The sequence below is a fragment of the Phaseolus vulgaris genome, chromosome 8 (genome assembly GCF_051622355.1).
Source record: "Phaseolus vulgaris cultivar YP4 chromosome 8, ASM5162235v1, whole genome shotgun sequence".
Classification (NCBI taxonomy): domain Eukaryota; kingdom Viridiplantae; phylum Streptophyta; class Magnoliopsida; order Fabales; family Fabaceae; genus Phaseolus; species Phaseolus vulgaris.
In genome coordinates, this window is record NC_143505.1 from 39,969,814 (window position 1) to 39,984,140 (window position 14,327).

The 14,327-nt window shown below is 45.6% G+C and overlaps 1 protein-coding gene across 1 annotated transcript; it reads left to right on the forward strand.

Annotated features, from left to right (window-relative positions):
• Positions 1 to 12,886: 12,886 nt before the first annotated feature.
• LOC137824849 (uncharacterized) lies at positions 12,887 to 13,651 on the forward strand. Its single transcript, XM_068630526.2, has one exon. The coding sequence runs from the start codon at positions 12,887 to 12,889 to the stop codon at positions 13,649 to 13,651; it is 765 nt and encodes a 254-aa protein (XP_068486627.2).
• The last annotated feature ends 676 nt before the right edge of the window (positions 13,652 to 14,327 follow it).

The following is a 14,327-nucleotide window of genomic DNA, read 5'->3' on the forward strand; positions in this document are numbered from 1 at the left end:
GCAGTGTTCACAGAGGATGTCTCCCTCAGAAGGGTCGAGTTGGCCCAGGGATACAAGGTTTTGAAGTCCGGCAGGGGAACGGGGGCTCCTCCAGCGATAGGTGGAGTCGCCTGGGCCAGGACAGGACAGGAAGACGCAGGCCTCTCAGCCTGGGAAGATGAAGCGCCACGAACTCGTGGTGGATCGTGTGCTTGTGAAGGGGGGTTTCTTGACGAAGGAGGAGGGTTCGGGGTGATCTTTGTGCGAGTCATGGTTGCAGCTGCAAGGGAAGAAGAAAAGGAAAAATGCTCAGGGGTTACAGAGGCTGACTCGATCATAGAAGGAAGGTGAAAAACGAACGAATGTAGGTTCGTTGCGACGATTGACGAAGCCCTAAGTTACGCAGAAGGAGAAATGGAAAAGCAACCCACAGCGTATGCACCAGGCAGTTACAGGATGATGCGAATCGGTTAAAATGCAAGGAAAGCCAGCAGAAGAAGGAAAGTAGGTACCTTTTGATGATCAGGAAAACGATGAAGGTTGATGGTGATTCAGAATGCTGGAGAGCGCTGAGAGATTTCCGCAGAAGAAAGTTAGAGCGTTCGTGAATGCGAGGGAAAGTGATGGAACAGTGTTGAGTGAAAATAGGTTTAAGGGTTTTTTCGAAATGGGTTAAGGAAGCGCAAACGGCAGCTGAAGAGAGCCGTTGATGAAGCCACGTGTCGAGCGATGAGTGAGGGGTTTGGTGGAGCGTCAGAAAAGCAGAAGGTACAACCGTTTGGAATTCTGCGTCAGTGCCACGTAGACCGGTGTTGACGTGACTCTTTCAGTCTTTTCGCTAGACAAGTCTTCGCTTAAGACTGGGGGGCTTGTGTACCGCCCTGGTAGTCGGGAGTGATGATGTGGCAACCTGCTACAGTATAGGCGTGTTGGCAAGGCGCCAGGCTGGCAGAAGGGAAGGAAGTCGGGGGGCTCGTGAAGCCGCCAGTTATTAAGTTGGCGTGTTCCGATCTCCAGCATATCAGAATAGGCGATCACCGGGTTAAAGATGAAGTCGCCAGATGTGAACTCGGGCGACCAAGCAGTTGGAGATCGCCGGAGAAAGCACATCGCCGAAGATGAAGGAATCCCTTTACCCCTGCTCAAGGACTAGGCGCCCGGGTTTTAACTGTTATCTGGTACCGGGGCTAGCTATTCATACTTGAGGAGGGGGCGTCCCGAAGGAATCCCTTAACCCCTGCTCAAGGACTAGGCGTCCGGATTTTAACTGGTATCGGGGCTAGCTATTCATACTTGAGGAGGGGACGTCCCGAAGGAATCCCTTAACCCCTGCTCAGGGACTAGGCGTCCGGATTTTAACTGGTACTGGGGCTAGCTATTCATACTTGAGGAGGGGGCGTCCCGAAGGAATCCCTTAACCCCTGCTCCAGGACTAGGCGTCCGGATTTTAACTGGTACCGGGGCTAGCTATTCATACTTGAAGAGGGGGCGTCCCGAAGGAATCCCTTAACCCCTGCTCAAGAACTAGGCGTCCGGATTTTAACTGGTATCTGGTACCGGGGCTAGCTATTCATACTTGAGGAGGGGGCGTCCCGAAGGAATCCCTTAACCCCTGCTCAAGGACTAGGCGCCCGGATTTTAACTCATACTGGACATACCTGTCATCTTGCTCTGAACACTCGCCTATACTCGTTCTTGGCGAGTAGGACTTCTTAATCTGTTCTCGCCTAAACTCGTTCTAGGCGAGTAGGACTTCTGATCTGTTCTCGCCTATACTCGCTCTAGGCGAGTAGGACTTTTTATTCTGTTCTCGCCTATACTCGTTCTAGGCGAGTAGGACTTAAAACTTAACTTTCACCTCCGATTGCCAGGTGGCGACAAGGACTTAAAAATTTATACTTTTGCCTCCGATCGCTAGGTGGCGATGAGGACTTAAAAACTTTATACTTGTGCCTCCGATCGCTAGGTGGCGATGAGGACTTAAAAACTTAATTTGTGCCTCCAATCGCCGAGTGGCGATGAGGACTTAAAACTTGATCTTTGCCTCCGATCGCCAAGCGGCGATGAGGACTTAAAAAACTTTATACTAGTGCCTCCGATCGCCAAGTGGCGATGAGGACTTAAAAAACTTAACCTTTGCCTCCGATCGCCAAGCGGCGATGAGGACTTAAAAAACTTTATACTAGTGCCTCCGATCGCCGAGTGGCGATGAGGACTTAAAACTTTATACTTTTGCCTCCGATCGCGAGGTGGCGATGAGGTCTTAAAACTTTGGACTGAATGCATGCGATCTGAATCTGCCCTAAATTATACAAGGACGACAAAGTCTTTTCTTCGAAAACTTAAAATGACAATCATGCAAACTCAATAACTGGGAAACTTCGATAAATTGGATTTTAACTTATGATGAACATACCTGTTATCTGATTGATTATCTGGCTGCAACGCCTACTTCTGGCGATACTTTGTTCTAGTGATACCTGTTCTTGGCATCGCTATCTCGGCGACGCCTTGTCTTGGTTTTCTTCTTTGATCTTTGATTTTACATGGAAGGGAAAAACTAAAGCAAATGTATCTTAATCTCTTCTCGCCTACACCCGCTCGCGGCGAGGAAGGTCTTTTTAAACTCTTCTCGCCTACACTCGCTTATGGCGAGGAAGGTCTTCTTTAAACTCTTCTCGCCTATACTCGCTTACGGCGAGGAAGGTCTTCTTTAAACTCTTCTCGCCTACACTCGCTTACGGCGAGGAAGGTCTTCTTTCTTGGCGATCTGGTCTTGTGTCTCGCCGTCTAAAGTTTTCCCCAGCTTAAACGTCTTGCCGTTGATCTTCTTCTCAAGCCACTCCTCGACTGGCTGAGGCCTCTTCTCGTTGGTTAACTCCAACGGTAGACTTTAGCCCTTCTATCTCCATCTGAGAATCGTATTTCCTTGATCAAGAAACCTCTCACCTGCAAAGACAAAGGGGCAAACCAAAACGGTGGCGAGCGGCGACTTGAGAGTCGCTACGGACCTGTTCAAAGGCTCGAACCACAACGGTGGCGAGTTGCGATCAAGGGTGCCCATGTCCAGATTGTCTCTGAGCCAAGGGTCAGTGCACATGAGTCGTAATGTACCTGTTAGAGGAGTTGTCCTGATGGCTTGACTTTTCATCGACAGACTTTGTCATCCAACACTTCTATGACCCTGCATGGTGTAAAAGTTTGATGTTGTACTGCCCTTTACCGTCGAGCTACGGTAGGACATAATAATTTGTCATTCTCGACACACGAGCTCTGCAAAATTTGTCAAAGTTGATCTTTTTTGCATGTTGTAGATCGTGAACTAGTACACCAGGTAAGTTCCCAGGAAAGAGAGGTGGGTCACCAACGGACATGCTTAAATACCAAGTCTTTCCTCGCCAGAACTTTCCTAGACATGTACTTTTTCACTACTATGCTCTATGACCAGCAACAAGAATAACTTCTCTACTGTGAGAGATCATGATCATGATAACAATATCACAACAAATTTAAATGATAATTAATCGTTCACGTCATCTTCAGAGTAACATGATAACAAATTCTTAAATATCCGTTATTTCCATGATAATATGATAGCCTATTCAAATAATAATTATATCTTTCATCTTCAGAATAACATGATAGCAGGTAAAATATCTTTTTCATCTTCTATCTACAGAATAATATCACCACAAATAAAATATTTCTTTATCTTTTATGCAACAGATATAATATCACAACAAATAAAATTTAATAACGTAACAGATATAATATTACAACAGATAAAATTTAATATAGCAACAGATAAAATTTCTCTTTATCTTTTATCCCCAGAATAATATCACAATATTTTCACAAAATATTACAACAGATGAAATATCTTTTTATCTTTTATCTCCAGCATAATACCTCAACAGATAAAATATCTCTTTATCTTTTATCTCCATAATAATATATTTCGTTATTTTTTATCTCTAAAATAATATCTCATAAGATATGTACCGCCCTGGTAGTCGGGAGTGATGACGTGGCAACCTGCTACAGTATAGGCGTGTTGGCAAGGCGACAGGCTGGCAGAAGGGAAGGAAGTCGGGGGGCTCGTGAAGCCGCCAGTTATTAAGTTGGCGTGTTCCGATCTCCAGCATATCAGAATAGGCGATCACCGGGTTAAAGATGAAGTCGCCAGATGTGAACTCGGGCGACCAAGCAGTTGGAGATCGCCGGAGAAAGCACATCGCCGAAGATGAAGGAGAAACAAATTATGAAGGCGGCCGGCGAGACCACAGGGAAGGTGTATGAGGACACCCTAACTCGCCAACTCCAGTAGAGATCGCACTCCCAAGTTAGCTATGCACTGGGCAGTACCATGCATAAGTAACTTAGCCAAAATGAGAGTAGAAGCAGCGCCAAGTCAAGGAGGCTCCAGATGATGGCACGTGTACGACTGGTTGCAAGCCACGTGTCCAGGTCTGTAACTACCAGGAGAGAGAAAACAACCAGGTGTATAAGAGTTCTCAACAAACTTTCTGAGGTACGCACGTTCAGTTTATACTCTTTACGCTTGCGAGTTGTAGAGCTGACTGTGAGAGAGGATTTGCACGGTTCTTGTTCTCTTAGTATTTGGTGATTCGGTCACTGACTTGAGCGTTGGAGTGCGATCGGCCGCAGCGGCGCCGCTCTGTTTCTTTGCAGGTTCTTGAGGTGGATCTCGAAGAGGAACGGAGGTGAGAAGCGGTGCGCACGTCGATCCTTTGACGAGGCAGTTTCCAGCGTTCCGGTCAACAGGCAGGATCAAGATAAAATATTTATTTATCTTTTATCTCCAGAATAATATATTTCTTTATCTTTTATCTCTAAAATAATATCTCAACAGATAAAATATTTATTTATCTTTTATCTCCAGAATAATATATTTCTTTATCTTTTATCTCTAAAATAATATCTCAACAGATAAAATATTTCTTTATCTTTTATTTCCAAAATAATATCACAACAAACAAAATATCTGTACAAATAAAATATTTCTTTATCTTTTATTTCCAAAATAATATCACAACAAACAAAATATCTCTACAAATAAAATATTTCTTTATCTTTTATCTCCAAAATAATATCACAACAAACAAAATATCTCTTCATTTTTTATCTCCAGAATAATATCACAACAAGTAAAACATCTCTTTATATTTTATCTCCAAAATAATATCTCAACAAATAAAATATCTCTTTATCTTTTATCTCTAAAATAATATATTTCTTTATCTTTTATTTCTAGAATAATATCTTTCTTTATCTTTTATCTCTAAAATAATATATTTCTTTATCTTTTATCTCTAGATTATCTTTTACCTTTGGAATAATATCACAACAGATAAAATATTCCATTATCTTTTATCTTCATAAAAATACCATAACAAATATAATATCACAACAAATAAAATATTCCATTATCTTTTATCTTCATAATAATATCATAACAAATATAATATCACAACAAATAAAATATTTCATTATCTTTTATCTTCATAATAATATCATAACAAATATAATATCACAACAAATAAAATATTTCTTTATCTTTTATCTATAGTAATATCACAACAAATATAATATCACAACAAATAAAATATTTATTTATCTTTTATCTCTAGATTATCTTTTATCTTTGGAATAATATCGCAACAAATAAAATATCTTTTTTATCTTTGTTACCTTTTCTGGACTGACCAACATCTGAGTTGAGCTCACGACTCACCTCTTGTGCCCAATCACCGATGACCTCCCCCGAATCCTTGGGTCGAGCTGACGGGCTCTCCTGCATGGCGCTCATGCCCCTGTCTTACTTGGCACTAGGTAACCATTTACTCACGGGGCGGCTATACTCGAGTGGTTGCACTGACACCGAGCTAGGTTGACTTTACCTGTGTTGTGCTTAAACAAATCGACAAACAGATTAATTCCACAGAGTGCCTATGCTCATACTTATACCGAGCTAGGTCAACTTATCATGTGCCAATTCAGATAAATCAACAAAATTAAACGCATCATCTTCCAAGAAGAGATTTATCACACATTGTTCAAAGAGAAAGCATTAAGCACGAATATCTTAGCTGAAATACAACTAAGGTTTGCCACATTCCAAGCTCAAGGAATGGCCTTAACTGGTCAGCCTTGGCTTCTTCATTCACTGATTGGAGGGCTTCTCCACGATTTGTTGTATGGTCATCTCTTCGCTCGTAGTGCGTGCGGGTCTCATGTTCGTGGTTTCTGGAAGCCCCCCTTGACTATCTGCGATTTGAGGGCTGGAACTAGGTTAGAAACTGTAACTGGAACTGAAAAATTTGTGTGGTGGGACTGATGTTTTATATCGAGCCCCACGGTGGGCGCCAAATGTTTCGGCCGGTTGACCTGGGTCGTCTTTATGAGTGGCTTGTCCCCACGAGCTAGAGCACCTTCGTTCTGCCTTGTCTACGAGTACCTGAAAAAGAAGAACAAAGGGGCGCCCTCGCGGCCGTTTGCACTTCGACGATCAAGTCAGCTAGCGAGAAACACCAAAGTGACTAGAGACTGTATGATTATCTCAATGACTGGAACTGTGTTGCCCTAATTGCCTTGTGCTCACAGTGGGTGTGCCGTCAAGAACAACTAGGGTTTAGTGCTCTGTATAACTATGAAAGCGTCTATCTGAGAACTGGGTGAAAACCCGTGTAACTGTGAAAACGTACCTTACTAGGGCTCTTCGCGCCCTTTATATAGGTGAAAACTAGGGTTTACCTCTGCGTTGCTTGCTATTATCTAGGGTTCCTTGGAGAAGGTCCTTGCGCCGCTATCTTTAGGATCTTAGCGTATCCGGCCCATGGACTTCCCTTATCTGGAGTGCAATGTATAACCTTGCGGCCACTTGGGCTTTAACTTTAGCGTCGTATCTCTTGTGCTATGTTGACTATGTTGACTATACGGCGACTATGTTGACTTCTTGACCACCTACCTTTCTCTTGTCCACGCCATCACACCCGATGACCTGGACGGTACAGCTTAAAACAGAATTTAAAGGAGTTCAAGGTAAGAGAGAATCACACAAACAATTTATAATGGTTCACTCTTAAGCCAAGAGCTACATCCAGTCCCCAGAAACCATTGCTAAACCACTATGCAATCAAACCAAATTACAAAAGCACAACACACCAAAGTAGTGACCTTGAACCCCTCAAGAAACACACTACCTTTGGCAAACCACACCAAGAGTATTGATCTTGAACACCTCAAGAACACACAACACTTCTTGGCAACACAACACCAGAAATACAGTAGGTTTAGAAAGGATTACACCTAATCACAGTACAATCTGAATTGAATACAATTGCAATCCTATTCCACTCTCACTTGAAAATCCAAAGCTCAATGTGAATCTTGAAAACTTATGATCAAATCTGTCAAACTGAATTTCTCAAAACTGTTTCTTTCTTATTTGAAAACATAAACAAACTATTTATATTTTCCAAAGATTGGTCAAAGCATTTAATGAATGAGTGTATTCAGTTAGAAATCATTTAAAACATATTCACCAATCAAAAACTGAATTTTGTTCGGATTTTCAAAGAAACAATCGATTGAAACCATGAAACAATGATTCATTTGGTTTGACAGTTAAGTCAACCAAGTCAAACAACTTTCAACATTTTCCAGAAAACTCCTAAGAGTAAAACAACCGGTTGATTTGACAAAACAACCGGTTGATTTGACAAAACAACAGGTTATTTTTCATTTAGTTGGAAAAAGACTTAATTTAAAAAAGGTTTTAATTGACATTAGGTTTAGATTCAACAAGGGAGTTGTTCCGTCCGGTTGACCTGGGACGTCTTCGTGCGCGACCTCAACCGTCAGCTAGGGACTCCTTCCCACTGGTTACCTGTGGATTCCTGCAAAGAAGAAGGACAAAAGGGCGCCCTAGCGGCCGTTTGCACTCCGACGCTCAAGTCAGCCAGCAAGAAACACCAAAACTATGCACCTCCGTATCGGAGCACCGCGTATGGCGCTCTGAAGGTGGTAAAAAGGAAACTATGTCTAGTGTATATTTCTCCTTCTAGCAAAATCTTTCCCTAGTCCCTTGTGCGTAACCTCAAGGCTCGAGCAAGCAACTAGAGAGTGTCTGGGAAATTTGCCAAAAGTTCGAACCTCGTTCCCAACATTCAAAGCGCTATTTAAGCTCCTCACGCATTCAAAGCGCCTTAAAGCGCATTTAATTATAAAAACGCTCAGCGCATTTAAGACGTTCGAAACGTTCGGGAGCATTTATAGTACCTTAAACGCTCAAAACGGAAAACTGTATTAAATGACTTTAATTACCTGGTACCTGACTAGATGGTGTTTCTATTCTGGCCTGGCTGTCGTACACGTGGAGGGCCTCACAGCGCCATGACCCCATCTGGGGGCGTTTCTGCCCATCTGGGGACGTTTCTACGTGTGAGTCCTCCTGCTTGGGAGTGCTACTGCACGAGGGGTGACCTTTTTGGGTGCCAACTCATGCCCCCAATCATCTAGTCACTCACTTTGAGAGCGTATCTGCCTTCCTCTCGTACCCTGCGCCTGGCTACCCTGGGCGTAACCCTCCCCTTGAGTCGTATCTGTCCCAAAGGCGTCTCTGGGGCGGCAGGGGTACTTCACGAGTCAGGCTGCCCTACACTGGTGCTATTACTATGGCCTTGAAGCCACCTTTTCCTTCTCTTTATCACTATCCCCTGGTTATCAGGGGTCTGAGGCCTTCCCACGGCGTCGCCCCCTCCATGGTCTTTCCTACCCATGGGTGTCGGGGAGTGGCGCTGTGGTCACCTTGCTTTTGTGTCATTCCACCTTGGCGACGCCCTGCTAGGCGACGCCTTACCTTGGCGAGGCCCTGCTAGGCGACGCCTCCTCTTGGCGACGCTTCCTCTTGGCGACGCCTGCGCTTGGCGTCACCCCACCTGGGCGACGCCTTACGTTGACTTTGACCTCGACGCTGACTTTGACCTTGACGCCGACTTTGACCTTGACTTCGTCAACGCCCAGGTATGGGACGGTACAGGAGTGGATCACACTTTATTCTACCCAAATCCCACCCAAACACAACAGCAACACCAGCCTTTTATCAAACATCTTGGATTTGGATTCTTCAAAGCACTTGATCACTCTTGATCAACAGATATTATAAATAAATATCACTTCGATACACAAGAGTTTGAACAAATTACTCCCAATCCCAAAGGGAATACTTAGCCACTTATATTGGCCATTACAAGCATAGAAAGCAAGAAAAGAAGATCCAGAATGTTTCTCCTCGAGGACTGCCTTCTCTCGGGTTTTCTATCTCTCAATATTCTCCCAATGATGTCTTTCTTCTACCTTATGCCCTTATTTAACCTAATTGAGCTTGTCCTAAGTCACATCTCTATTCATAATATCATTTTGCTTCATTTCTCCTTAAATTCCTGAAAATAACACAAAAGTGGGAATAAATAATTCTATTAATCTCATAATCCAAAAATCTCTTAATCCCATAGTCCCACGACGAGCCCCTGATGGTCAACACCTTCAAACAGGGGGTCATGGTAGGGCCATTCATTGATTCATTGATAAAGAATTCGACAGTGACATTTACCGAAATACGACACCGAGCTATCACCGACATCAACACGGAGGGTAGTCGATCTGACACTATCTGTGAAGAACAACAACATATATCTAGGGCAGACCCATCAAAGGGTGGGTAGTCGATCCCGACCTTTGAGGGTCAACGAAGCTACGACCGAGAAGATGACGGACTCGAGGTGATACAAACCTAGTACCTATGAAAATGACCAAGGAAGAAAAAGACAAAGCACATGGCGAGCAGTCATCTCAGCAAAGAATTCAAGACCCCACCAAGGATCTCATGGACCCGACTTGAGGAGATGAGCATAAACTAGAGGACCAATTGTTCTTCCATTTGATCTTTTTAAGAGATAGAATATGTTTTAAATAATTTTGGCTTCACTTTAGGGGTCTAAATAGCAAAGATAGGCTAGAATAAGGTGTCTTTAGCATAATAGGGGGTGTAGGTGATGTGAGTTGATTAGGAGAATCATTAATTTGTGGCACTTTTAAGAACAAAATAAGGAATTGACTAAAAGAAGACAAGGTGCAGCACAATAAGGAGGCTTAAGGAAACATCAATGGAGTTCAATGCCTTCCAAATGATGAACCAAACTCATGAACATGAGTGCCATCTCCTTACACAACAATTGAATAGTAAAAACACAAGAACAACAAGAGAACAATGGAAATTGGTGCGGAAACTTAAAGAAGGCAAGAACAAGACAATATTAGAAACACAACACAAAGCAATTGAACTGATTGAATTAAACAAGAACACAAACTACCGAATAAAAATGAAAAACAAACACAATTGACCGAATAGAATTTGTAGATTAGGTGCTGAAATGGAAATGGAAGATGAAAGCAAGAAGAACTTATGTGAATGAAGCCATGGGAGGGAAGAACACGACACTTGGTTGGCGATTGACCCAAGATAAGTGCAAGATGCTCCTACTTTAGAGCTTCCCTAAACTCACAAGATAAGACAAGTAGAAGGAGAACAAGTCTCACACAAATCCCTCTCAATTTGAGTAGAGTAACTGTACAGTACGGTCCTCGGGCGTTGACCAAAAGTCAACATGGTGGGACCCAGAGCGAGGAATCCACTAGAAGTACTGCAAAGCAAGAGAGGGAGTTTCTTTAAGGTCCACGACATCGGGCGTTGACTGGTCTCGGGCGTTGACCGGGCTCGGGCGTCCCCAGGATCAGCATGATAAAGGAGTTTGAGGTGGTTTTGTAAGCCCGAAAGGTGTCCCGTACTGATACCCACAAGTAGGGACAACCATGGAGGAGGCGGCACAGTAGGAGGCGGCACAGTAGGAAGCGGCATGGTAGGGGCGTGGAGGCCTCGGGCCTCGGCACCCCAGACAATAATAATGGATAAAGAGAGCTGGTTTTCAAGCCACACCCCCAATTCCAGCAGGAAGAGACCTAACTCACGAGGGATCCGTGCATGAGGTGTAGGAACGCGGCAGTACGCACCACCGTCGAAAAGCCACTGGGACAGAGACGACCCATAGGAGGGTCACGCCCCAGAGCGTGATCTGCATGCATGACACTTGAGGAAGGCAAGGTACTCCTAAGGTGAATGACTCGGAGATTAGGCGCATCAGTTGGCACCCAAGTAGTTACCCTCGCGTAGGTGGACTTCGACGGGGTAGCCTTACCCGCTGAGAAGGCCCTAAGACTGGGAACAGTGTTGTTAAGGAGCGCCCACACAATACGCGAGTCTCAGGTTGAAACGTGGACAAAAACACCAAGAAGGTATATAAGGTTTATGGTAAACAGAATAAGGTACGTTTTTACAGATTCCAAGTTGGAGACCATTGAGAGTTACACATTTCTCTGAACATTGACCTTAAAGTGTTCTGTGACGAGAGGTGTTTGGTGTTTCTTGTCCCTTAGCTGACTTCATCGTCGGAGTGTAAACGGCCGCGAGGGCGCCATTTGTCTCTCTATTTCAGGTGTTAGCGGTGGAGGAAGAACAACGTTGGGATAGAAGCAAAGGCGTTTGTGAAGCGAAGATCGTAGAGACGTGCGAAGGTGTCCAAGTCAAAGCGACAGGAACATTTTGGCGCCCATCGTGGGGCCTCATCTAAAACATTTGTCCCACCGGAAGAAGTAGAAGATAGATTTGTGGAAGTTCGTTAAGGTTTTTCAAGATTCTTGAAAGGTTCATCAAGAATCCTCAAGCTTTGCTCAGGTAAAACAAAGAAAGCTTCAAGATTCGCAAGACAGTCCAAGATTCTCCAAGAAACATCCAAGAATGAGGAATACCAGGCAAAGTGCTACAGCACGTGCAGGGAATGAGGTTTGGACCCTACAGCAGGTGATGAGGGTGATGCAGGGCCTGCAAGAGGCGATGGCGGCGTCGAGGGCAGAGCAGGAGTGCATCCAGCTAGATCTTGCGGCTTTGCAAGCTAGAAACAAAGATTTGCACCGCACTAACGAGGAGTTACGTTGCGGGTTGCGCAACCAGTCTGGGAGTCGTGAAACAAAGGACCGAGAATGTTTCACGCCTCCTAGAGAGTTCGCCATGCCCTTCTTGCAGGCAATCATGGAAGCAGTAATACCACCCACGTTCGTAGGGCCGAAAGCTACGTTCACAGGAGTGGAGGATCCAGAGGCGCACCTCACTGCGTTTCACACACAGATGATGCTGGTCAGCGGCTCTGACACCGTGAGGTTCAAGTTATTTATGAGCACGTTGGTGGGGGTGGCAATGGACTGGTTAATCAGTCTCCCAGATGGCCACGTGACTTCGTTTGCACAGTTTTCGCAACTTTTCAGGGAACAGTACATTGCAAACAGTGCTCCCCCATCCGTTTCGTATGATCTTTTCGACGTGAGGTAGTATCAGGGGGAGACGTTGAAAGAGTTCGTTAATCGCTTTGGGGCACAGGTGGTGAGGGTCAACACCACTGATGAGTCGATGATAGTGGATGCGTTCAGGAAGGGAATTTTCCCTGGACCATTCAACGAATCGCTCATCAGATGTCACCCCAAGACTTTTGCTAAAATCAGGTGTCGTGTGGTGGCGCACATCGCAACAGAAGGAGAAGTGGTTGAAAAGCGCGCGTGCGTGGTCCCCGCGTACCCTCGTGCACCGCCGTGTGCGCAGCCCATGAGAGTGCATGAGGCCGCGGCGGGCAAGAAGAGTTAGGGAAGGAAGCAACCTTACGAGGCTAGAAAGCCCCATGCCAAGGGGCGCCCATGAGGAAATAAGCTATTGAGGCACAATTTCGTGGTGGAGTTTAAAGAACTAATCGTTGTGCCCAACATAGCGGATAGGTTGAAGATGCTGGCGAAGACGGATAAGGTGTTGGGACCGCACAAGGATGCATGGTGCGAGTTCCATAAGGCGTTTGGACATCCGATCAACAGCTGCATGCCATTGGGCCATCAGTTGGATGAGCTCGTGAAGAGCTGTTTCTTGAATGACTATCTAGCGGGGTCATCAGGGACTGAGGCCTTAACAGCATCAGCGGAGAACCAAGCCCACGAGATGCCCATCCACGGGGAAATCAACGCCATCTCCGGTGGGTTCTCGGGTGGAGGGTGCACTGCCTCTCAGCACAAGAGGTACGTGGGTTCAGTAATGTCAGTATCAGAGCAAGTGATGGACAACTCGCTTGACGTCGATCTCACATTCACAAAGGATGATCTTCGTGACGTCGTCCCCCACGATAACGACCCCGTAGTGATTTCGGTCGTGACTGCGGGAAGGAAGGTACACCGAGTGCTGGTAGGCCAGGGCAGCTCGGCGGATGTGATGTTCTGGCCTACATTTAATAAGTTGCAGCTGTCACCTGATCAGCTCAGGGCATACACGGTATGTTTGTATGGTTTTGCAGGAGATCAAGTGGAGGTGTATGGCTATCTGGAGCTGAGGACGACTTTCACAGATGGCACCGCGTCTCGCACAGAGAACATAAGATACTTAGTTGTGAACGCCGACTCGGCGTACAACATCTTGTTGGGAAGGCCAGCCTTGAATCGGCTGAGGGGGGTGTCGTCCACACGACACATGAAGTTGAAGCTACCCGATCTCAGTGGAAGGTGATCATGATCAAATCCGATCAGAAAGAAGCCAAGAAGTGCTATGAGAATAGCCTTAAAACAAGGAGGGGCATATCCATGGTGGCGGAGCGCCCACCCGTGGAGGAGGTGCCTGTTGAGATAGTACCTATGGAAGAGGCGCCCGCAGAGGCAATACCCATGAAGGAGGACCGCATAGGCGTATCTCGCGCAGAGAACGCTCGGGAGAGGCGGCCCGAGCCGGCCGAGAATGTGGTGGAGAGACAAATCGGTGGTAAGACGTTCAGGTTGGGCAGATCGTTAGACCAAGAGGAGCAGAACCTAGTGGCAGAAGTGATATCGCGCCACCTGGACGCCTTCGCGTGGTCCGCCTCGAACATGCCAGGCATCGACCCGGACTTTCTGTGCCACCGTCTCACCATGGAACCCAAGGTCCGACCCGTGCGCCAGAGAAGAAGAAAGTTCAACGAAGAAAGGCGACTGGTCGTGCAGGAAGAGACGAGGAAGTTGTTTAACGCCGGTCACATCCGGGAGATGCAATATCCCGAGTGGCTGGCTAGCGTGGTCTTAGTTAAGACGGCCAACGGGAAGTGGAGGACGTGCGTATACTTCATTGACCTCAACAAAGCGTGCCTAAAGGACTCGTGCCCATTACCAAGCATCGATGCGTTGGTGGACAGCGCCTCGGGCTACAGGATGCT

Bases quoted from the DNA above. Each gene is read 5' to 3' on its own strand.
- LOC137824849 (XM_068630526.2), top strand. From the start codon at position 12,887: ATGCTGGCGAAGACGGATAAGGTGTTGGGACCGCACAAGGATGCATGG.